At 45.2% G+C, this 25,527-nt stretch overlaps 1 protein-coding gene across 1 annotated transcript; it reads right to left on the bottom strand.

The window, feature by feature from the left end:
• Positions 1–609: 609 nt before the first annotated feature.
• Sar1 (Secretion-associated Ras-related 1) lies at positions 610–25,416 on the bottom strand. The gene is made up of 7 exons (XM_084588052.1): positions 25,261–25,416; positions 24,705–24,761; positions 21,212–21,331; positions 20,285–20,350; positions 15,005–15,108; positions 7,055–7,186; positions 610–1,798 (listed from the first exon to the last, which is right to left on the bottom strand). The coding sequence occupies exons 2-7, from the start codon at positions 24,745–24,747 to the stop codon at positions 1,685–1,687; spliced, it is 579 nt and encodes a 192-aa protein (XP_084444178.1). The 5' UTR covers positions 24,748–24,761; positions 25,261–25,416; the 3' UTR covers positions 610–1,684.
• Positions 25,417–25,527: the final 111 nt, after the last annotated feature.

Here is a 25,527-nt window from a genome sequence, read left to right on the forward strand (position 1 = left end):
TGGAAGGCTCGTGAATGGTGCTCGGATGATTTGACAAAACTCGTTCCATGTCATCTATATGTTCGTCTGACAATCGACACTATAAATTTTGAAAGTAGGAGAGCCACTTTTTTTTTGCTGCTTAATAACTGTACTGTCCCAGTGATAAAAACACTATATAGCAGTGTAAGGACAATGTGCTTTTGCGCTGCAGTAGACACAATGCACCGCCCCCAGGCCCCTGTGCACCTAAGCCACTTTGCTCCAATGCGCGGCAGCACCGAATGCGCAGACGCTTCGCTTTGTTCGAACATATTTAGGACCACCCTGTACATATGTAATGTATTATGCTTTATAGAGTTTTTTTCTATGTGCTTATTTCACAGAATTGCAAGACATGATGCACCAATCTCGAACTTAGACAATGATAATAATGAGATATGCTCGAGCAAGCTTCTGGCACATCCTCTCAGGCAACTCTAGCTGTGGCAGTGGCCTGCGAGGAGTGTGAATAACACCTATTTTTGAAGAAATCTGGCAGAGTTCATGCAAAGCACACACCCTTTGTATTTCTTCGGTGTTGTACAGTGCCATGCATATTATAAAAAAACATGACTCATGGGAACAAAGCATTGTCAATGGTTTTCTTTATCTAGCATGTAAAGCTTCACATTTTGGGACCGCAATTATGTACAAAGTAGAGAGAGTCCTTGGATAATAATAAAAAAAAGTATGAAAGCACTTAACTTAGAAAGACTTCAGCAAAATTGCATATTCATGCATTCACAATAATATGGGTTTTGCAATATGCTATTCTCTAGAATGTAGAGACTTCTGAACAGTATGCCCATGTCGACAAGCAACCTTGAACTTCTCGGGGCATTTTCCATGCGCCTTTGGCCACTGCACTTGTCAAAGAGGGCCCAGTCACCATAAACGTTAAAAAGAACATTCCAAGTGAAGCCTCTCAAGTTCTGCAAGAAGAAAAACCGAGGAGATGATCCATACCTCGGTTGCAGAGCCACTTTATAAACGCTCTGGTTACAGTGGTATACCGACGATGCCTCTCTAAAGCTGCACATTGTTCCATGACAAAAGCAGCTACAAGGAGAGCACTGCGGTGCAGCACTTTGCATGGAAAAGCTACAATGCACACACTGTAAAGTATCAAAGGGCAGAACCTCTCAATGTGCTAGCCATTTTTGTTTTCACAAACTAAGCACAAATAAGAGGAAGTGGCCAGTCAGTGTCAGTCACTAGTTCTTGTCCACAGCAGCCCATCACCCACTTTGTTTTTCACAAACACTTAATATGGTTTATGACCCCTTGCCTCTTTAAGCACATCTAATGAAAACAAGACAGGATGAAACCTGGCAAGATTAATTTGCCTTGAGTCTTTTCGTGTCTGTACAGTGCTCACTCTTTATACAGGACGTATGTAAGTGTTTATGCAGGGGCTGAAACTAAGGTTTGGCATGAGCCTATATATGTGTAAAAAGAAGTTTCCTAGAAGTCCCGCAGCTTCTTGCATCAGGTGGGGGTAGATGGTAGGGACGTGCCAGGAGGCTAAAGTCGCAGGTGAGGAAAGGGAGGGGGAAGGGTACTTCCAACGGTAGTTGTCCACCACACTCTCTTCCAGTCACAAGATGCCTCCAACACAATTGCTTTCTTTCGTTCATCCCTTTTCCATTCGGGCAGGTGATATCTAGATGTACTGGGCCAGCCAGCGGAACCCTTCGCCGTAGCCCTGCCTCTTGAGGACACTGCACATAAACATCTCCAAAGGGCGTGCTGTCATTTCTGACCTTGGAACCTTGCCCTGCAGATCAAGACAAGAGAAAAAAGTTGCACCTTCAACTTCATTTCACTGCTTTTCATCCAGGGGGTTAAACCGAAGCTGTTACCCATCAAATCTAACAAATAAACACAGGTATGCTGCTTAAAACAAGGAAAAACACTGGCATTCCAGCAAGCTGGCAAAAGTGCTACCACTGCAAACAAAGCAACAATTGTGCAACCTGCATTTGTGCAGGTTGCAATACAGCCCGCTCTAGCATGGTGCTTCGTCACCAACCGAGTCAAGTACATACATACAAGCTTGAAGTGTTTCTAGAATTATTTTCTTTTCTATGTCAAATTTATTCCCGAATACACTAAACCTTTAATGCTATTGCATTCACCAAAAATCCAGTGTCAGCGTTTGCCACTGGCGCTGGCGTTGAGAGCGAAAAATTATGAGCATGGCGTTGGCAGGCAGTAGCTGGCAGCTGACATGACCGAGCACCGACTGGACGTAGGGTTGCCTAATATTACGTTTGGCAGGAGCTGCCGACTCAGGCCTCTCCTTTCACATGGGAGGGTGATATCAGAATCAGCTTGTCAGGACCCTTGCATTCACGCTACCCCTAGGCCACGCAGACACGTTCACACAGCTTGGTTAAAGTGGGCCTTTATATGTCGGGTGGTAGTCTACATATTGGCATCATACCCTTAAAGGGACAGAACACTGGCCAAAATATGTCATGAGATTATGGTGGAGATGGAAAGATCTTGCCTCATATAGTACAATAAAACCTCATTAATTCTGAAAACCACTATTTCAAAAACGTACGGAAGGCGGTGCTGCTCTACACACACACACACACACACGCACACACGCACGCACGCACACACACGCACACACACACACTAGGAGCGCTCATGGCGCGCATTGCTACAGCCATCATCTATCCATCCGCAACTCCTCTGCTGCGCTGATGACCTGGCTCGTGCTTCTGCCTCCAACACTACCACTGCGCTTCACCCTATGAATTGAGGTGTTATCCAATATGTAAAAAAAAGTATCCTAAGCAAGTGCTAGAGCGTATGCTTCTTTGCATGGATCGGAAGCAGGCGTGGGTCATAATGCTTCCGAGTGGCATTCATATTCTGGCTCACGTGTGGGCGCACATGTCGCCAGGCACTGTGGATTTGTGTAGTCTGCCACAAGCTTTGAGCCTGCAGCGCCAGCAGCTGCTCCCCATCGAAGTGAATCTCGCCGACTACACTTCCATTGATGACGGCGTTGTTGTCGCTGGCCAGTTATCGTATTTACACGATTGTAAGTCGACCCCCCCCAAATCCCATGTCCAGAACACAGAATAAGCGCCGAGTGCTTTTCGGACTAGAGAGCTCGTGACGAAGCATGTAGCTGGTCGTAAAGTTAAAAGTGTGAACGCACAATGAGCCCGAACTGAACAAATGATCGTGTCGGCTCTTCCATCAGCCATCGGCACACCCTGGAAGTATCACCGTGTCATGTGACCCGACGAGACTGACGTGCAAAAAGGGAGAGTCGCCGCAATTCGAACAGCAGCTCTTCCATAAACTACCGACACTCCTGCAGCTGCAGCTTGGGCTACGCAGTAGAAGTTAAAAAATTATTCTAAGCATGCAGAGTTAACTGAATACATACATACATACATACATACATACATACATACATACATACATACATACATACATACATGAACTTTATTGCGAGAAATATACATGCAAAAAAATAGCGGGTGCCCGCAGAAGCGCAAGCGCTTGTGGGCGGGCAACGGCAGTCACAGCGGTATGCATTCAATATGCAATGTATGCAATGCAATGCAATGCATACATTGCAATGCAATGCAATGTTACACTTAAAGCCGTAGAGCAAACAAATTCGCCGAAGCCTCCCAGATATGATCATTGTCTTGCTCTTATCAGTGCCATGCTTTGGTTTCGATAGTAAATCGACCCCCAACTTCGGATATACGAATTTAAAAAAGGGCGCAGACTTTACAATCGTATAAATATGTAAGCGATGAGATAATCAGCGATGCACTCAATGTGGCAGATGAGGCGTCCGGCTAAAAGGGCTCGCTCGATAATGATGAGCCCCTGGTGCGTCGTACCGCTACAGAAGTCGCGGATGCTCTCGCAGTTTTAGAGGACTTCTGTTATGATGCTCCTGGCAACACGCTCGCCCTGGAAGGGTTGCCCCATGTTCACAAACTGGTCCTCACTGCCCAGCTTTCCGCGAAAAAAACAAACAAGCATTTCTGACTGCTTCACGAACTAGAGGTATGAAATAAAAAAATTCACATGCAGTTTTTGTTGCTCATTCAATAATTCGACATTTGGATAATTTGGACATTTCTTTCCCGTGAGACCTTACAATTTTAATTTGCATTGAAAATCACATAAAACCTGAGGCACTATCTAGCAGAGAAACCCTATTACTTTCGGTGTAGTACCCCACGTGACTACATGTCAGCAAAATATTGCTCATTTTCGTAAGTGCACACAGTTCTTTTTTCTTCTAGGAGTGCTTGTCATACTTTATTCTATTTTGCGCTCTCTACTGGGTCCTTAAATAAAAACCAGCTGTACTTTTGCACCGCGAGAGGCATGCTTTCAAGTTTTGCAACTAGATGGCACCACAGTATTTAGAATTGTATGAATGAAGCGAAAACCCAGTAAAACTTTCGTCGACGCGGTGTGAGTAACAGCCTTGAGTGTGAAACTGAAAAGGACGTCACTCTACGCAAAAAATGTCGAATTACTGCCTTGTGAGTGAAATTTATATTTGTTTTCAGTACGTATTTTTTTTCGACCACCAGCCATCGCGTTCGCTACTCACGGTTTCCAGCATCGGGCTACACAAAAACGGGCGCATGCACTGATCGAAAAAATTCTCTGTAAAGATTTTCTACAGAGTTTCTACCAAAACCGTAATGGAATCAAACATTTTAGACATCAATCCTACCATTGCAGCGAAAAAAATTTGAGACCTAAATTCCAGTGTTCTGCCCCTTTAAAAACTGAGCTTACTTAAGTGTACCCCATAATTTCTGCACCAAGACTGGCAAGGATAAGAGCAAGTATTCATGCCAAACTGCCATATCAATATGCAAGCAAGTTTCACACTGACAGAACGCATTCATTTTTGAAATCCCTTTTTTTAAGAGTTTTTAATAATATTGCGAGAAAAACAAATTTTAGCATCCTTTTACGACACTGGCGCAAGGGGCCCATCATATCGCTGGTGCGAACGGCTTGCGCGGAAGGCACTGTTTATGGCGGTGGGCACACTACTGGCATCAGACTTGCGGCGGTTGCGCTGAAGGTGGATGCCTGGCCAAGAACTAAACTGCGCTTCACTACAGTCTGTGCTCTGTTTTCAGAAACATGCTGAGTACACTTATTGGAAGTCATGTTAGCAAGCACAAACAGTACAGTGTATCAACAGCTTATCAGCGCCGGCATAGCAGCAGACGATGTGGTGGCCGGTGTCGCTCTGCGACGTCACCAAGCATTTCAACATGGCGATCAGTCTGTGGGAGGAGCTTCGCGGTGTTACCTTCAGCCACTTATATCTAGGGTGCTCAAATTTCGGAAATAGGATAATAGGGTCCATTATTATCTGCCAGACTACAAAACTAATACAGTCGAACCCGGTTATATCGAACCTGGATATATCGAATTTTGGCTATATCGAACTCACGAAATGTCCCCTTGAAAATCCCATGTAAAAGTATAGGAAAGCCGAGTCATATATCGAACTCAATTTCACAGGTCGTTCGATATATCGAACTCCGCACCACGCACTGGAAAGTGTGTCTTCCCCAAAGGTGATCGCATTACCCTTGGCCGTTTGTCGCGTGACATTTTCAAGCCACGCGCGGAAGGAATGAGAGGGGACAGTTCAGTGACGGATGGTCTGGGCAGCGCCGCGCCCATTCCTCAAAGGCGCACGCATCTGCAGTTGTTTCCCGCGCGCCAACACATGACGTTTGCAAGCCATGTGCGTGGGTGTGCCCATTCTTTTGCTGAGCTATCTCTCTCCTTCAGCACGCGCAACGCATGCGCCAAACCAGCTCAGCCCGTTTTCAGACAGACGTCGGACGCTTTCTCCAGCGTGTGTTCTGAACCCTCTGCGTGCGGCGGCGGACGTGGCTATGGCGCCTGCGGATTTTAAGCGGAAGTTTTTTTTTCTTTCTTTCCTTTCTTTTTCTTTTTTTTGCGAGAGTCATCCTTTCTTATCGTAGTGCTGTACGCGCGGCGTAGCGTAAGATATGGCGGCTGCGGACGTTAGGAAGCGGCAGGGTTTTTTTTTTGTGGGGATGTTTATTTTATTTTTTTGATCGTTTATCCTTGCATGTATGAATCAGTGAAAGCACGCGGTCAGCTGCTGCGATCATGACGCCCGCCCCAAGAAGGGCGTGATAAATCGAACCAGGCTTGCGTAATCAAGCCATCACGGGCACTCTGCCAAGTTCGCTCCCCGCCACCGCAGGAGCTTTCAAAAGATAAACGTGCCCCGACGTTATCGCTGTGCAGCATCTTGGCACGCTGCCAATGAGCTGTGGATGAGACCACCGAAACGGACTGACGCGCGCCATCGACATGCAAGCGAAAATGCTCGCGATTTCTGCCGCCAAATCGCCGCGGCGACACAGAAACCTTGTTTTGAGCTGCCGCGGTGGCTCGAGCGGCGAGAGGGACGCAGTTCACACAAGTTTGAAAATTTTCGCTCTGTCGCTGCCACTCATCGCTGAGATCGCTCAGTCGCTTGCAGTGAGCGAGCTGGCCTTAACGCATTTTTTTTTTTTTTTTTTCAAATTCTCGGGTGCAAAAATGGAGGGTGGGTTCATTATGCGAGTGGGCTGATTACGCGACAAATACGGTATCGTTTTTTCGCATCGTAAGTACCGTCACAAGCAGATTTCTGTATATCGAATTATCGATATATCGAACTATTTCGCGATCCCCTTCGAGTTCGATATATCCGGGTTCGACTGTATATCGGATGGCCGTGGCATGACCCCATTAACATATCGGAGAGTACATGGGCGCCTTGCATTTTGCCTATCAAAACGAAGCCACCAGGGCAAGGACCGATCCAGAGTCCTTGGGATCAGCAGTTCAGCTCCCTAACACCACCGAGTCACCGTGACGGGGCTCAGATATATTGGTGTTCAGGTAATGTGAGGTTGCTAGCAGACACAAACGTTCCTAGGACTAACCAAGGGTGTAGCCAGCAAACAAGGCCAGTTTCTCTCACCTTCCCAGTGGTTTGCGAGTAAAGGCAGAAGTAGGTGCGAAGCTCATCCTCACTCGCTGCGCCTGGCTTGTCAATCTTGTTGCCCAAAATCAGCACTGGGCAGTTTGCCAACTGTTCATCAGTCAGCAGGCTCTGCAAAATACATTTGACCAGTCAGAAATGCAGCAACACACTCGCATCACACACATGCACACAAGCAAAGCTGCCCGGCATGAAGAAAATGCTCTCGAGTTGCACTCTCCCATACCAAGACATTTCACCAAACATCCGCAGGTGCAAGAATAAGACCCTGAATTACAATGAATAACAACAGGGTACCAGAAATGCTGTAGTGAGACTGCATATAATTTCGAACCACTTGATAGGTTCGTTTGATTCAGAATAAGTTCTCGGCACCAATTCTGAAAAAGTTCCGCTGACGCCAGTCAGATACCGGCGAGGTACAGTTCCAGTTCTGTGGTTCAGGTGCAGTGCGTCAGCAGCGCCGCACATCACTGGTGTGGCATTTTTCAATCGAGTCTTGTCTGCTCGACAGTTCCGGTGCGCAGCGAGCTGTAAGTTCTCGCAGTGCGTCTATTTTCATGCCTCGCGAGGTCATGGACGACAAAATCGTTGAAGTCATATTTAAGGAATTTCAGGAGTCCTCAGACAGTGAGGAGGAGAAATCAGACACCATGCTTTCCTTCGCGGCAACACAGTGATTACATCACAGTTCAGAAAGAGACTGACTGGTTCGGACAGACCGCGCTGCTTAGATATTTCAGTTTTGAACTCCGGAGGATATTCAGGTTGTCATAAGAGACCTTAGAGAAACTCCATTTTCATGAACTCCGAATCAGTCACAGACGGAAAAAAAGATGTCCCTAAGTGGACCATCGATGTTTACAAGCATCTCATTGGCAGCGCGCGTCTGCTAGTGCCGTCAACGTGCGCACAACTTTTCTGCATCTCCTCCTCGGAGGCTGCCGCGGTTCTTTGCACCAGTGCGGCACCACGACTGCACCAAAATCAATAGTGGACGGTGGTGCAAGAAACACTGAGAATCTAGCGCTTTGGTGCAGCGCAACGTGAACTAGTTTCGGTGGTGCAGAGAACCACGGCTGAATTGAACGCAGCTCATAGGGGCTTAACATGCACGGGAAGTCCAAGGACATGAGCCTGCCAAAAAAAGCAGCAGTCACAACCAACTGCCAATCCCTATATTAAAAAAAAAAAAAAAAAATATATATATATTACGCCAGGGGTACCATATTTCCTTGACTACAGTTTGCAGACTATATACAGGTTTAAGCTAAGTCCGTCGCAGGCAATGAAGCCCAGGATGGCTGTCAAAGTAAAAAAGAAAGTGCAACCTGAAATCCCCTCTCACAAGAAATCAGCTTTTGATATGTAAGCGAGCACAACATGTGGCAGCCACTTTTTAGTGCTTTATTTGTGAGCAGGTGCTCAACACCTCGCATGATGCTAGGGGTGACAAAGTCAACGACCAATATCATGGCTGCTAAAGAAGGAAGACAAGCTGTCGCCGGCTTCATAAAGCCAAGCGAGATGCTAGGGCAACAAAAGTGCAGCATTCAGACAGTGATGAAGACACTGACAAGCCATTTGCAAAATCAGACATGCATAAATTATCTTATTGAGACTGCCCAGGGAATATGATTGATTAGTTTTAGAACCAGTTTGTATGTTGTCTATGAAAGCAATATGGTTTACTGCCTGGCTATAGTACACTGAAAGCTGGATAATTCAAACTACACTACTTGATCCAGCCAAGCTCCATAGAGGTCTGTGTACCAAAATCGCATTAATTCGAACGCGAGTCAGTTCCACGACAGACCATTTGAACCAAGCGCCGCGTCGTCTTGGACTGGTGCCCAACCCATGACGAAAGAAATGCTTCCGCAATAGGGCGGCATAGTTAGAGACCGCGCATGTTCAAAACAGGGAAGGAAGATAACACCAGATAAAACCAATGAAGAGTGGGTAAAGCCTAAATTGGTGCCATGACTGGCGTGGCGGCAGTGGGTAGGGGTTGGCGTCCACGGTGGCAGCTGCCTGCTCTCTCTTTCACGCGATCTCAAATACTTTCAAAAGTATTTCGGTTGGTGAGGTCCCAGCCAACACCCATGAAAGACCATGATGTCGGACGGGTGCTACGGATCTCCAACCAAATCATCACGCACGGGTAAAAAAATTTTTTTTTGCAACAGTTGTCCAATTAACGAAAGCACGCGGTCAGCCACAATCACGACACTGGCTTTTAGCATCGTTCGCTTCGAAAGCAGATTGCTGCCATCACGCGTTCAAACATGATTGTGTGGTAGTGTGTGTGGGCCTTTTCATCCCACGGACCGCAATTCCGGCCTACGCTTCTTCGACACTGATGCCGAAGTAAGCGTTCTGTCCACCAGGGTAGCGCACCTCAAGTCCCCTGGACTAACTCTACGTGCGGCCATCCAAACCTCCATCACCACGTATGGTCTCCGGTCCCACACACTGTACATTCGCTGTGCGGTGGACGTTTCGATCAGTCTTTATCATCTACGATGTCCATCAACCCATCCTCAGATCTGACTTCCCGACACATTTTGGTCTGGATGTCCACATATGTCGCCATCGTCTCATCGACAGCAAGTGGCGCCTTTCCATCACTGGCGTTATATAGGCTGTTGATTTCAGCAGCTGACCCCGTCATGCCCGTACGGCCAAGTCCTCGCAGGCTTTCCTGATGCCGCAAGACTTAATCTTCACCAGCTACCCAAGCATGGTATAACCCACCACGCTGCCATGCGTGGTCTACCTGTTGCAGGTCGTCTGCGCTGCCTCTTTGGTGAGCGCCTGGCGATTGCTCAACGGGTGCGTGTGTGGGTACCCACCCCAAACTGCGGCATGACGAGGCTTGCACAACCGGACGAGTGCTGACACACTGCCTGATTATAGTGCTTGTTACCAATTTGAAAAACCTGTTTTCAGCCAAAACTTCTAGGTGCGGGCTACACACCCATGCATAGCTTAATCTAAACAAGAACTTTTATTTTAACCTATTTTAACCTGGGCAAATTGCCCACTATAAACCTGGTGTGGAAAGGAAGTACGGTATACAGTCATAACCCTTCAAAGGCACCTCAAATCAGGCTAACGATGCCTTGCAGTGTTAGACTACCTCGATCGCTGTTGCCACAAGTCTACATGTCTACAGGCATACTGGGTAACAGCAGTTTGAAGCACACTGCTTACTTGACGCCGCTAGGCTTGATTTGTTTCACACCGAAAGTGCAGGACAAAAACCTTCATTCAGACCTAGCTACCACTTGTTAAAGAATGTCTAATATTGTTACCAGTTTGCCATCAATACAACCTGACGCTGAAATTAAGGGGGGACGCGGATCTTAAAATTACGAAAAATGGTCAAAAAGGAAATTTTCAAAATTTGCTGTTTTGAAGTCTTCAATGTTCCGACTATGCCTCTACAAAATGTTATAGCTCAATTCCTACTCAAAGTATTAAAAAAAACGGCAATTTAGAAACGTCGGTGAGCCGAAATCGAATGCCAAACACAAAAATTTGCACCATTTTCAAGCCGCCGTAACTCCGCGCGGTGCGAACTGATAGGCGCCATCTTGGTCTCGTTTGAAAGCTCGTTTCCCGCTCTCTCCTGGCGTCTCTCAACACGCTGTAGGTTTTCGCACAGCGTAGCTTTCGGCATCCGTCCGCAAGGGGTGAATCGTCGCGAGACAGCCGCTGATTGGGTAAAGCGAGCGCTCTCAGAGGCGCAGCCCTCTGATTGGCCGTGACGCATGCCTCGCTTCCCACGTTGCCAACTCTTCGTCGTCTGCTTTCGCCCGCTGGCACGTGATTTTTTGCGCTCCTCTTTGTTTCCTATCATTTCTCGTTCTGCCTTTTTTCTCATCGTTCCTGTAAATATTTTGACTATTAACTCGCTCCTCTTAGGTTCGAAGTTATTGTTTTCGCGTGTATTTGCCTACCTGGTGTCTGTTCCGCGTGTCTCGATGACGCGGGATGCGCGCTTGAAAGCAAGCACGCGAAAAGCAGTCGGCAAAAAGAGACGCGCGTGGAATAAGAAGAGTGCCACATCGAGAACTACAGCTTCGGTGTTGCCGCAAGCTACAGGGCCGTCGGCGGATGCGGCTGGATTGAACTCGTCGACCACAGTTTTGCCAAAGGACGCGGCTGGACTTGCATCGTCGATGTCAGCTTCGTTGGTGGACGCCGCGGCTGGACTGTGCCGATCGGCATCAACTTCGGTGTTGCCGCAAATGTCTGCGGTGCCAGTGAATGCACCTGGACTTAGCCCGTCGAAAATATTGACTTTTGATGCTCTGCGAGTCGCTTCGAATTCAGTGTCATCGGAAGCGGCCCAGCCGGCTGAGCTAAGCCTAACGTCGACTTCGGCGTTTCTGCACGTCGCTTCAGCGCCGACGGAAGCGGCTAAACCGAGCTCGCGTGCTCAACGTTTGGACACAGTTTTTTACGGAGGCGGAGTGCGCGGGACACGAAAAATACGCACATAACGCCAAGACGTCATTGGTGAAAAAATCCGCGACTTCCCGCAAGTTCGAGCTGATGAACGTCAGCACAGTAAGTGTAGACGACGATCGCGGCACTGAGTACATAATTGTTGATATGAGCATACTAAAGAAGCTGTTTGCATCCACAAGCTGCAGCAAGTGTGGGATGGCCAGTGTTCAACTAGCGAAATGCAGCGGAAGAGAGTATGGCTTAGCTGTGAAGTTAGTGCTCACATGTTCGAATTGAGATTTCGCCGAGCGGCACTTTTCGTCTCCACGAGTGCCCGGGAAATCTAGCATCACACCCTTTGAAGTAAATCTGCGGGCGATGAAAGGCATACAAAGTATAGGGAAGGGAGTGACTGCTCTAGCGGATTTTTGTGCAACAATGAACCTCTCCCACCGAGGACTTCACCACAAAATTTTCAGGGGGCACATGAACACCATGGTGAAAGCTTGCCAGGCAGTTGCTACTGCTACAGAAGCAGCAAGAGTCAAAGTGGTGAAGGACTTATACAAAGACTTGCTGAACCCAACAGGAAACGCAGACGTGATATTTGATGGCACATGGAAAACGCGTGGCCACAATTCAAATATTGCAGTTGGCTGCATTATAGAACTGTACACTGGCCTTGTACTGGACCATGTTGTGCTTTCAAGGTACTGTCGTGGGTGCCAAGGGGCACCTGATCCCAGTGATGATGGTTACGCTGACTGGGCTGTGAACCACAAGTGTATGAAGAACATTGACTGCAATGCCGGACGGATGGAGACCGAAGCAGCTATGATTTTATTCAATAGGTCCTTGGAAAAAAATGGGCTGCAGTACACAACCATACTTTCGGATGGTGATAGCTGCACATTTCATGCATTGACCCAGGAAGGCGTGTATGGATATATATCCATCGAAAAGAAGGACTGCCTCAACCATGTCCACAAGCGGATGGGGACGGCTCTTCGCAACTTGGTTGAGAAAAAGAAGGCACAAGGGCAATCTCTTGGTGGAAAGGGCAACCTTACCCAAGAAAAGATGAAAAAGATCACCTATTACTATGGGTATGCCTGGCGGAGCCATAGCTACGACGTCGCAGGCATGAAAAAGGCAGTGCAAGCCACGCTGTTGCACCTGACCTCAACAGATGAAGCCCCAGATCACAGTTGCTGCCCTCAAGGAGTTGATTCATGGTGTGCCTTCAATCATGCTTTGGCAAACCAGGTGGAGCCTCCACCACACAAGAACCCTCTGCCAGGCCATGTTCGCACAGCGCTTTAGCCAGTTTTTGCCAGGCTGGGCGACGAGGCCCTTTTGAAGCGCTGCAAAGATGGCATGACACAGAATGCTATCGAGTGCCTGCACTCTGTCATCTGGAGCCAATGCTCCAAAAACACGCATGACTCTTTGCTGGCTGTTCAAAAGGAAGCAGTTTCTCGCTTCAATCATGGGATGGCAGCAACCAGCAGAGCTGTTGCAGTGCAGCTTGGTTATAGTCCTGGCAGGTGCCTCATTCATAGGAGCCTTGAAAAAGATAAACAGAGGCTGTGCAGGTCTGACAAGGGTCACATCGATAGTAAAAAGGTGAAGAAGAAGATGGCCAAGAGGCACAGGCCTGACAAAACCCAATACTACTGCCCAGGACTTATGTGAATGATTTAAGATTCAGAGACTGTAGCAAGTGACTTTCTGAGCGTCTTTTTTTGTCAAGTGCCAATGCCATAAATAGATTTTCACAGCCATTACATGAACAGATTTATGTAAATTTGGTGTCACTGTGTTCAGCAATAACTGGGCTGCATGCTAAAGCATTAAATTTTTCCATGTGATTGGAAAACAAAAGTGGCACAGTGAGTAAAACTTTGAATGCAGTTTTCTCAGCTTTGTTTATTTGGTAAAAAGCTTTGCCTTATGGAACTTTTCATAATGTTTGCATGCACGGATTTTATTAACTTGGTATCATTTTTTTCAGTAAAATCTCAGCTACATCCTAAAGCTTTCCGTTTTTGATAAAGTCTGATAAACTAGCAATTAGATCAGATGTAAACTATTTACTCCTACATTGTTTTTTTTTTTTTTCCCAACTTTGTTATTCATTCATGACCTATGTAATGACTTTTTAAAAATTTCCTTAACTTTAGGATGTGCAGTAGGCCCTTGGAAATGACAGCATATTTTTAAAACCAGTTTTTTTTAATTAAGAAAATACCGTAATGGCCCGTAAGAAAAGACACTATGTGCAGTACATTATCTTGCCAGATCTTCATGTCTAGATGAGGTATTTCAAATCTAAATACATATTTGGAATCAGCATTCAAAGATTATATCACATGGCAATTTTCAGCAAGATAGGTTAAGAAATAAAGAAAACGTTTTTAAGACCCTCATCCCCCCTTAATGCGCAGTTGCTTTCCACGAAGCCTTCATCAATGAAGAAAGTAGAAAACAAAAAAAGCAAGAAAACAAGCAAACTGGTAGAGTTAAGCTTGATGGCTTAGCGTGTCAGCCAGCAATTAGCTGTTGAAAAGTCAGGGGCGGCACCTAAGACCATTGAAAAAGGAATCGAAGAGAGCGCATCTTCATGTTCCCGGCGCTCGCTCTCTCCCCTTCTCACATGGTAGAGCTCGCCATCTGCTGCTCTGTAGCAACTTCAATGCCTCACTGAAGTACTGGAATCTGGTCTGCCTCCCTCCAGGCCTTTAAATCACAAGAGATGCAGCAGGAGCAAAGCAGGCCAGGAGAGTCTCATTGCACCAACAGACATGGGTTACACACGCGGACCGTTGTTTGAACCACCGGCCAACTGTCGCTGCCAGCATGCCATGCACCAAATCACATCGCTGTGCACACATCTCTGCCCGGATTCAGATTAAAAGTATCTTAACGTGACTGGAACTCTGCCAACAAAGTGCTCAACCAGCCTTTCATCCCAGAAGGTTCCTACCGGTTGTGTGAGGCTGGGTGTGTATAACTTTTAATTGTAACGCTAACCTCTAGCACATCTCTGAAGATGTTGCCACGTCAGTGCCAGCTCTTTGCAAAACAGGATCACTGGACAAACAGCGTACAATTAGCCTTCCAGTGTATATATGTAAGTCAGCTCAACTTAAGCCTCCTCATTCACTCATGGCACTGGAAGTCAATTTTTTATTTCACTCGATCAACAAGTTCAAAGTATGAAAGAATGCCATAACGATGTAAAAGGGACCACTATACAGCTGCTCACGTGACAATAGTTCAACAGCAAGATGAGATGCCATACCAGGCAACTTGCGGTGAAGCAAGCTTCTTTTGATTCCTATGCCGCCTCTTAAGAAGGACATTTTCCTTTTCCCAATGCAGCGTCGGTACTAGGAAAGAGGGATTACATTTGCCTATCTGAAAAATGCGCAAGAAATTTGCAACATTACAAGAGAAGTAAAGACTCACGTCCAGCTCTGCTTTGGACTCCGGAAACCGCTCCCGATCATGGGCATCAATGAGGAACACAATAGCATCCACAGCAGGGAAATAGTCTTTCCACACCCTACGAGCTGAGGAGGTGTAAAAGGAAAACAAATTTTAACAGCTCCCTCCTTTGCATTGCCAAAAATGCACAATGGTCTTAATAGATCATACTATTATATTAAGGATATGTGAAAGCAGGTAAACAAGACTAAAGTTGGCCCACAAAATCTAACAAATCGCATTGAGACTAACCTTACACCAAGACACACCGTGCTGGAGTTATTGCCACTGTGTCACATGAATATCCAAACTAATTAATGCATGGCTGCTTCTTCAAATCAAAATATACAGCTTTCAAAAATTTGGGCAAAACATTCTTTAAAGTGCTATCTAATCATTCCCAAGTCAAAATAAAACAGCACAAGGAACAACTGACAGTGTTTAAGTGTCTTGACATGCTTTCACAAGTTTGCACACACATGTTCACACATTCAATCAGGAGGCAAGGGAGATAATGAAGAGACTGCAGAATATGCTAGGCAGTCTTGACTTTAATACTGCAGCCATTGCTCGGCTGTTGAAACCGAAACAGGTGAGAAAATAAATTTAATTACGAGTTATTTAGTAGTCGTAAGGCGAATATCAAGTGGTGATCCGTATAAAATTACCTCTTATGCACCATTACAAAGGATAAAACCCGAACCTAAAAATTGGGTGCCTATACACCTTCAAGGCTACATTAAAAATAGCTCTTGGCAAATGCGCATTTACACATTATGTCACATGCTCCACATGACAAGCCTATCTCAACCATGTTTCGCGGTTTCAGAATGCCACCTCTGCACTCATCACAACCTTGGTAGTTCTGCTAGGAAATAATGAGAAAGCATATACATACTATATATATATAGACACTCTCCCCCAAGCCCAATAATGACACGACGTTAACGATCATTATACAGTCAACAAAATCTTCCAGACACTTTGTCCTCGAGAGAGTACAATCAAAGCTATATATGCACTAGACTCACAGCAAAAAAATTCAGCTTTTGGCCTGTTTAAGGGGAGACGCGGGTCGAAAAACGGCGATTTTCAGTAAAAAAGTCACTTTTGTGATTTTGACTGTTTCAGCAACACTGATCCTTCCTCTTTAATATATAAAAAAATCAGAGCCGAAAACAGTCGCGAAATCATTTAAAAAGTCTGTTAAAGCACGCAAGGTGGCTAAAGAAGGGGCAGATACGACCCATGTTCAAGCGCGTGACGCGTCAAATCGCGGCGTCGCACGCCACTGAAATTTTGCAAGGCGGCAGGCCTACGCTTTTTCTCCCTAAAGCTGGCTTTGCCGCTTCACAAACCTCCAGCAAGTAATAAAAAAAAAAAGTTTCGCCGCCCAAACCTAGCATTTTCACTGGCCATTTAAATCACGTGGTGCGATTTCGACCACGCCATTGGCTGTCAGTGTGGGAAGCGGCCATAGCTCGTCTGCTCTTCATGCGACGCGTAGCTCGCTGTCACGCTTGCCCGCTAGTTTTCTTTCGGCGTGTTTTCAAAATTTCATGCATCTTCGTGCTCGTCGCTGCGATAGAATCCGAGAAGAAACGTGACTTTCGGTGTCGAAAGTACCGATCAAACCACGCGTTCAAGGGAAGTCACCGGCAAAGTGAAACGGCGTGCAGTGGAGACGTCCGCGGAAGCTAGGCCTAACCTCGGCGGAGGCGACACTTTTGACAGCTCGAAGCCGGCTGGGCACTGAAGTTTCAGTGACAGCTTAGACGATTTCGTCAGTGCATTGGATAAGAAGATAAGGATCTTCGAGCGTTGAGGAGACCTAGTACGGCGAGTGCCTTTATCGGCGAGATCGGTGCCGCGAACGCACTGGCGAGCGAGCAGCATGTCGGGAGCGCGGACGCTGCTAACTTTCCGTTCGCGAGTTGGCCAAGAAGTGAAAAGGACTCTCGTCGTTTCTAGAGCTGCGTTGCAGCAGTGTAGCGTGTGCCACGTCCGTTGTGTCGTAGTCGTGCGCGGTGTGCAGCTCCGGTGGACGACGCCTTTCAGCCAGCCCGAGGGAGAGTTTTGCCGTGAACGTCAATGCAGGGGTTGCGGCGCTCGTTATTGGTGCTGGATACAATCAACTTTCCCGATTTTGTGTGGTTCTTGGTTTGCCGAAACAAGTGCACCATAAGGAGTTTAATGCCATAACAAAAAATGTGCACCTTGTGGTTACAAAGCAGTGGCTGACAGAAGCAAGGTCTCAGCATCACTAAATAGCCAAGAAAGCACGCCTTGAGAATGCTGCTCACAATGTCACTGTGGGAGCAATATATGATGCTGGTGAATTCTAAAACTGTGCACTGTATCATAATACCCTGGCCTGCATTGTGTGCAATTTTCATGCAGATAGTGCTGCTACAACAGCAATAAACAGCTTTTGTATCTTTAAATCGCATTTTTCTCGAATTCGTATTTTGGGCCGAATATGAGTTTTGTGCACAATATTTTATGTCGTTATTTTAGTTCAATCAACACCAAATTTGGCATGCATAATCTTTAGGATGTGTAGAATGCAAGTATCTAGGTTTAAATGCAATCAGCAGTATTTTTGGGCATGCAAATTTAAAAAATTATCTGGTGCTAGCCACTAAAAACAAGGCACCAGATATAAAATTGTCTCAAAACATTGCATGCCAAGGGAATGTTGCTATGTTGCTTATTTGCACTCAGTGTGGTGTTGGGGACAAGAAGAACTAGTTGGCTCTGCCCTACCACGCTTGCTGCTGTGTACAGCAGCTGCACAAACATGCATTGTTTTTCACTTATGCATGGCATTTAGAATATGAAAACATTAAGCTATTTTAAAACTAAAAGCATATTTAGAAAGAGGAGATCAATCTCTATAAGTGGTGCAATTTTCATTCACCTAGCATCAATATTAAGAAAAAAATGTTTTCGAGTAGCATCTCCCCTTAACAATCGTAGCATTGCCACAACATATACATACGTCGGATTCCCAAAAGAAACCGAACTAATTTTTCGGTGGGCAGCGCTTTCATAGTACCGTGTTTTGCCGCTAGGAGCACATAGAGTGAACATTCCAGAGTCAGCAGATTGGAGTCACTGAAAATGAGACGTACTAGCTTCAGAAGAGTTTACAGGGATAACTGTTTTTTGAGTGTAGTTTTTGCAATGGCTGATTTCTGCTCAGAAAGAAAGAAACTTGAAATGTTAAAAATGGCGTACAAGGATGATGCTATGGGGAAAACTCAAGTGTTTGCGTGGTTTTCCCGTTTCAAAAATCGTGAAATGTCAATTGATGACCAACCTCGTTCTGGTCGTCCTTCTATGACCCGAACACATGAAAATGTTGAAAAAATTTGTGCAATGATCAACGAAGATCAACGACGGTCGATTGAAGAAATTGTGGAGCTGTCTGAGTGACTTGGAGTTCAGCGCAGCGAATTTTGACAGATTTGGGAATAAAAAAGGCGGCTGCCAAATTGGTGCCACGATGGCAGACTGCTGAACAAAAACAAGGTTACTTGGAAGCATGCTGTGTTTTGAAAGAATAGTCCCAAAATGATTATCACAGGTGACGAAACTTGGTGCTATGCTTATGATCCTGAATCAAAGCAACAATCAAGCCAGTGCAAGACTTCAAGTTCGCCTCGCCCCAAGAAAACACGTCAGGTGAAATCAAACCTCAAAACAATGCTATTTTGTTTTTTTCAACGTGACAGGAGTTGTCTATTCAGTTTGTTCTGCAGGGTCAGACAGTTAACCAGGTGTGCAACAGTGTGCGGCGCAAGCGGCCTGATTTGTGGCAGTCGGGTGACTGGTTTCTCCATCATGACAATGCTCTGGCTCGCACAGCCTTGTCTGGGCGACAATATTTGACCAAAAATAGTACGACCTCTGCACCTTACCCTACATAATCACCGGACCTTGCCCCCCCCCCCCCCCCGTGACTTTTTTTGTTTCCCAGAATGAAAAAACACATGAAAGAAAAGTTTTGCTGATGTTGCGGAGGCAAATGAAAAAACGACAAAGGTGCTGTGAAGCATCACAAGAGATAAATTTAAACAATGTTTTGAAAAGTGGAATGAAAGATTAGACAAGTGTATTAGTACAAGTGCAGAGTACTTTGAAGGAGGTTGAAGGTTTGTGTTAAAATGTGAATAAATAGGTTCAAGAAAAAATAAGTTCGGTTTCTTTTGGGCACCCCCTCATACAGTGAAGTTTCATTCACATTTTAAGGGACCAATGATTATTGTTTGAATTAAGAGAGCATCACAATATGATCAAGACTAAATGTGACTGGCTTCATCATTATCTACGCATACAAATTGTATTTTGGAACAATTATTCGTGCAAATGTAGCTTTAAAAGAATTAGCACAACACAAAATATGCCTGAAAGGCACTGAAATGCTCAATCAGCAGTACCTAACTAGTCGCGTGAATGGGAAAAAAAGAATTGTCAGTAATGCACTGGTTTACGAAACCAATGACGAAACCACAATAATGAGAACTTCAAAGACTGGAAAAAAAATTATCCAAAGGTCAAATCGCAGAGTGGCTAAAAACACTCAAAAAAAAAAAAAAAGGTTGCACTGTAGCAAAATCAAATGACGTACAAGAAAAAGTATGCAAAGGTTGTCTGCTTTTGAGGGAGAGGGACGGGAGTGGCGATTTTTTTCATAATTCCTTCTTGCTGCACTGCATGCCCATTGGGAATATCAAAGAAGAGCTTCTCAATTCTCTTTGACAGGCACAACGACACAGTAGCGGTCATCACCAGCGACAGCGTCCGCCATAGGAGGCTTCACCACACTAACAGCGAGCAGTTCGTGATAAGTGCAGATTTTGGGCACAGGGAGCCCAATTTGCGCCGAAACAGTGAGATGCTTTCTAAACTCTGACTCTTACCAGCGTGCCATATGAATGACTGAGCATTAGCTGTGGCATGACAATTTTTCGGAAGCCCACCCAGCCCTTGTCAATACTCAATATAGCAAGCTTGTCAATATTCAATGTTCCAGTATGGTCTGGTATGTCACGGCCGTCAGAACCCACTGGGCAGCAGGCTCACCTCATTAGTAAGCTTGACCTGTCTTCCAGAGTGGCCCTCAATGAACAATAAAAAAGACGGGCAAGCAACCATAATAATACTAACATCCACCATACTGCAGTTTCTTACCACTGGCACGTTCGAGTGGTAATGGCTTAAAACACTAAGGTATAAGCACAAGTACAGGTTGTTTACCCTGGTGATGGCCACCCAAGTCGAAAGTGGTGAAGCGCATGTTGCCTATGGACAGTTCTTCAGAGGCTGCAAAAAAAAAAAGAAGTGCTGCACATTTCCATACGTACAAAATATGCAAAATCGGTTAATGCCGGTTAGAACAAGCCAACACAAGCAGAAATTAAAAGTCCCACTTCAGACACTGCCACAACCCCTGCCGCTACTAATTTACTGTGCAAACTACAGCATCAGTTTGCTTTCTGACAGTACTAGCAATTCATATATTCTGGACTTAAACTGCCGCCAAGCATCAGAATGTGGCATTTTATTTACTCTTGCTAACCTTGAATTAGAGCAATGCTAGAATTTCACCAAAATTTACCTAGCTGTCACAGCTTCCCAAACATGTTAATGCATTTTACGAAGATAGGATACATCTGGACTGATGTAGATTCTACCTTGTTGCTTATTCACAGTATCCAAAGAAGAACAGCTGACAGTCAAGCATCCAGGCCATTACCATTTACGCTAGAAGAGGCCTTTTCCACCTCCTGAAATATTACTGCTCAATGGTCATTGTAAAACGTCACAGGCATGTATGTATACAGCTGTTAACAGCCCAAACTGCACCTGGAAATCAATGATTAGGTTCAGTGAGAATGAAGGTATAAAGCAGTGGAAAAGAGTCTTCATGACAATGCTTCACAAAGAGCCTCTTTTCTTGACTGCAGAGCAAATGGAATAATGAGCAAAGCAGCTAGAAGCAGAAGCGGGCTAGCCCTATTTCTGGAAAAAAAATGTGCACTCTAGCAGCTGGCTGTCACAATTGCTACAAAAGCTCCCTTCCATTTTCCACTTAGAACCTGTGCTACGCACAAACACTCCAACAGCTAAAGTACAGAGATGTGAGCTGTAGCTGCAAAAAAATGTGAGCAAACAAGAACTCACTGGGGTGCAATGTGGGCACGTGCTGAGCCATCCGGTCATCTTTGAGCATATGCAGCAACGTTGTCTTGCCTGCATTGTCTAGGCCCAGAAAGAGGAGTTTGCCACTCTTCTTCCACAAACCTGAAGAGAAAAATTTAAACATCTGTCACAACCTTGTTAATATGGTAGGCCACAGAGCTTATTATGCAGCTTCCACTCCTGCATGGTACCCACAACAGATCCTAAAACAATGGTTTGGTTTGTCTACAGGGTGTAATGTCCCAAAGCAACTCTGGCTATTATGAGGGACGCCTCTCAGTGGAGGGCTCCACACTGAGAGCTCCACACAGACACCACTAAAAAATGTCCGTCAAAACATATGCATTAGAAAAACTTGAAATGACGTTCCTATTTTACAAGACATATTTCAATGTACAGAACCAGAATTAGGCAATGAGACTGCTGAAAACTTTGCCAGTACAACACGTTCCCAAACTACTCAGTTTCCTTCTCTAAGCCCTGACAACCATTTGCAATTTTACTGGCCCAACACAGTCTACGAGCAATATCTAAGACTCGGTAGAGAAATGTTTGCTCACTTGCCATCAATGCTATACCCTACAATACAAAGAGCAAGGCCCAATCAGGCTTAACACCTACAGGAAAGGTGCAGTAGAAGTAAAATAATTAAGCTTATGTATACAAATAACTGCCGGTTCAAGTCAACATGACACCGTAATCCATATGCACAGTGAAAACACATCCCATTGTAACTAACCATTGCAGAGAAAAGGAAGGCAATAAAGCACTACTACCCTGGTCCCAGTGAGCACTTCTACTTCCAAACATTATCAAGCTTTTTATCCACATACAACAGAACCAAAAATAAAGTCATGTGATTTGTTAGAACATAACACTTTCCACATGTGCTTCAACATGTGTCTAGTTGCCTGCCTGCATGTCTTCCAATTCATTAGCTGCCATGAATATTAACAGGCTGCAAGGAACAGTGTTGCAAGTACTATCATAGCCAATTTACCAGGAAAGAATGTATAAAGCTGCAAACAAGAGAAGTTGTTAAGCTGTGTTGAGGAAATTAAGTGCAGCCTACCTAGCAAGCACACTTTTTTTTTGCCACTAACACTGCTTATGGTTGTGCTAGCCAGGTCCTCACATACAAGCAGTATTCAATGTCAGCAATTTTTCCAACCCTCTAATATGAACAATATCCTTCCCACTGAAGAGCTCCCATACCAATTTGCCAATGTGCTGAGTAAACAGTTTCACCAGTAGAAAAAAGGTACTGCATTTGTGAATAATATGTAGCCAAAAGACCAATGTTAAAAAAAAAAAAAGGGGGGGGGGAGGCATTGCTCTGTTAAAAATATCGGAAGTGACAGTGAAAAATGTTTGCATGCAATGAAGAAAAGTCACCCAGCTACCATCAAAAGTGGAAAATATTTTCGGCCATTCTTTGTGAAAAAGCTAGACGAATTCTGAAACTAAACCACAAAATTTGGAATAAGTGATAAAGCTTCATTTTTAATTTTCTCTCTCATCCTTACCCTTCTTTACAAGCACTTAAGTTCAACTGTAACATTTTAATGAGATGTCATCAGACTAAGCAAAATGTAAGACGTATAGTGAGTATAGTTTTCAAAAACTAAATTGACACGCACACACTAACTATTGCAGTTTGTTGATTTGGCTACTGCAGCAGCGAAAGCATAGGACCTTAAAGTGGGGGTGCAATTAACTGAATTTGAAGACCTTTAGGCTTTTATATGCAATCACTATACAAAGGCATTGCTTGACAAACTGTTGACAGAACAATGAACCAACATGCCCTCATCCCCCCCCCCCCTTCCTCACACACAACATTTTGCCACATCAACATACAGAACCATATGTTAGCAATGCTAATATGCGCTAGGCTTTGAATTGGCAAGCACCTTGTGTTCATAAGCAACAGCTGTATGCAAATTATGAAGTGGTCACAAGCAACAATGAACAGCATACATTCTCTTAACTGTGCAATTAGGTTGGCATACAACCCATCTTTTAGGCTGCACAAGGTTGCATGAAACAGAAGCACAGACTGCTCACATTTTACTTTTAGAGCGTTCCTAAACACAAGAATAAACTACAAAATACCTTCTTGTTTAGGTTGTTTGCAAAGCACACCTCAAAGCTTATAAATCGTTTGCCGCAAGCACGCATATGCGAGATGCACAGATTCATTTCACAGTAAACGTCTCAATTTTCAGGAAAATGCAGTCTTATAGCTACACCACGGCCGCTCGATTTCACTTTCAAAAATCGAGCGGCCGTGGCTACACAGTACAAAACTTCGCACATGGCGCCCGCGGGAAGGCGAGAAGGATGCCACGAAGGAAAGTTCAAAGTTTGCAAAGCCTGCCATTATTTACGGCGATTTCCACCGGTCGCTTCGGAGCAGGTTTTTTCGCTCCGGGATGACTATTTTGAATTCCACCGGCCGATCAAGATCGTTTGGAGCAACCGCGGGCGCTCTAGCTCGATACGCCGACCAGAGTCGGATGGTCGGATCTCGCCAAAAGTTCGTCCGAGATGTCACTTCCGGATGTTGCGGGATTGTTGTTCACCTGCTTATTGCGGTTTCAGAGATATCGGCAGAGAACACTAAGCACCAGTGCCTTTTTTTTTTTTTTTTTGTTTGCGCGCGCGTAAGTAGAAGCGTGTCTATCTAAAAATGGTTACGGCGTTAAGACCATGCGGAAGCAAGTTTGCAAAGTGCCGCACTCTCGCCTATTTATCAATCGCAACACATTTTGCGCTAGGATGTGGCTTCAACTGAAGGAACCAGCTCTGCATGTTCCGCTGGTCGACCAAAGCTGATCCGCTTCAGTGGGGGGTTTAGGTCGCTCTATTCAGATTTGGACGCCTATCTCCAATCGACCAGTGAAAATCGCCATTAGGCATTGTCACAGCACACTCAGTAGCGCTGAGGAAGCGCAACCAGTGCTAGAAGAGAGCTGAAATTGCGAAAATGATCGCAGGTCACATGCACAAGGCCAAGAGCACTACGATAAGCATACGGGAGGGCAAGACAACTCCCTCGACTGCGCGAGGGCAAACGTACAAGCTTGGATTAGACAAAATGGGCATAACAGTATCATACTCTGGAAAACACGCCCCGCGTATATGTTCCTACAACTACATCAAACCTTCAAAGTGTAACCTTCCTGGGGAGCTAAGCTGCCAGCCGCCGTGATGGCAGACTGTCCACATCGACACCAGATGGAATTTGCTCAATGTATTATGAAATAGCAATCAAAAAGGGGGACCTTACGAAGTCTATGCCACTTTCCAAAGCAAAGGGAGACGGTGGGAGCAGACTGTATCCGCTAATCCGTTGATCGATAGGCGAATTAGAAACGCGGATGTTGAAGGAGGTAGGCATGGTCGTGTCAAGATTTTGGAAAGGTATTGAAACTGTATATTCAGCTTTGATATGGAGGAAAAATGTACTTACCCAAGTAACCTAGAACACCGCCAAGCCATTCGAGGAGGAACATTTTTGGGCGACGAACTGCAAAAAAGAAAAACACTAGGTATGAATTACTTGTCAATGTACTCGTCAAAGGACGGGTCCAATTACGCTTTTATATCGCCGGTAGCGTTGAAACAGGTTGGTTACGCGTGGCACCGGTAATATTTTGAGGAAGTATACGAATTAGTGGTTACGTAACAAGGAGCCAGAGCACAGAATAGGACGTCCCACTTGGGCAACTCGCATGAAAAACCAATCTTCCTTTACTGATATGCTAGATTCTACGTGGTACGGGGACGTTAACAAGCCCTGTTGTAGCAGACACTAATATTTACTGCTACTACAACCGAGGCTCCAACTAAACGTGTTTTAGCGGCGTCATTGGCCTCACTGAACCTTGAAGATATTAAAAAAAAATAAAAAAATAAAACTGACCACAGTGCTCACCGCGAGCAGCTTCTATACCTACGTATTTGAAGTTTCCAGTACCCAAAATAAACGCCACTGAGCGAAATCAAGCGCAAAGCATGCGCCTCACCTTCCTGTGCCCTGCCGCCAAGCTAAAGGGAAATAAATACAACAGCCCGTTCTTCGGGTATCAGATGAGCACTTTTCAACGCCAGATTTTTCCGCACTGGCTTTAGGAGGGATGACGGCGACAAAAGGGGGTACCGAATTTCTTCATTTGAGATGAGGCAGACTATGATTGGCCGGAGTCATGCGAGCGACACTTCTGTTCTCTAGCGGACGAGTACCAAACTATAAATACTACTCATAAATATTTTTTAAACAACATTAAACTAAC

This window comes from Amblyomma maculatum, chromosome 1 (genome assembly GCF_055883805.1).
Source record: "Amblyomma maculatum isolate TAMU_Amacu chromosome 1, ASM5588380v1, whole genome shotgun sequence".
Lineage (NCBI taxonomy): Eukaryota > Metazoa > Arthropoda > Arachnida > Ixodida > Ixodidae > Amblyomma > Amblyomma maculatum.

Coding starts and splice junctions, on each gene's coding strand:
- Sar1 (XM_084588052.1), bottom strand. CDS start 24,747: ATGTTCCTCCTCGAATGGCTTGGCGGTGTTCTAGGTTACTTGG. Junction 20,351..21,211: donor CGTGCCCACATTGCACCCCA/GTGAGTTCTTGT, acceptor TTTTTTTTGCAG/CCTCTGAAGAACTGTCCATA. Junction 7,187..15,004: donor AGTCCAAAGCAGAGCTGGAC/GTGAGTCTTTAC, acceptor TGTATTTTGCAG/AGCCTGCTGACTGATGAACA.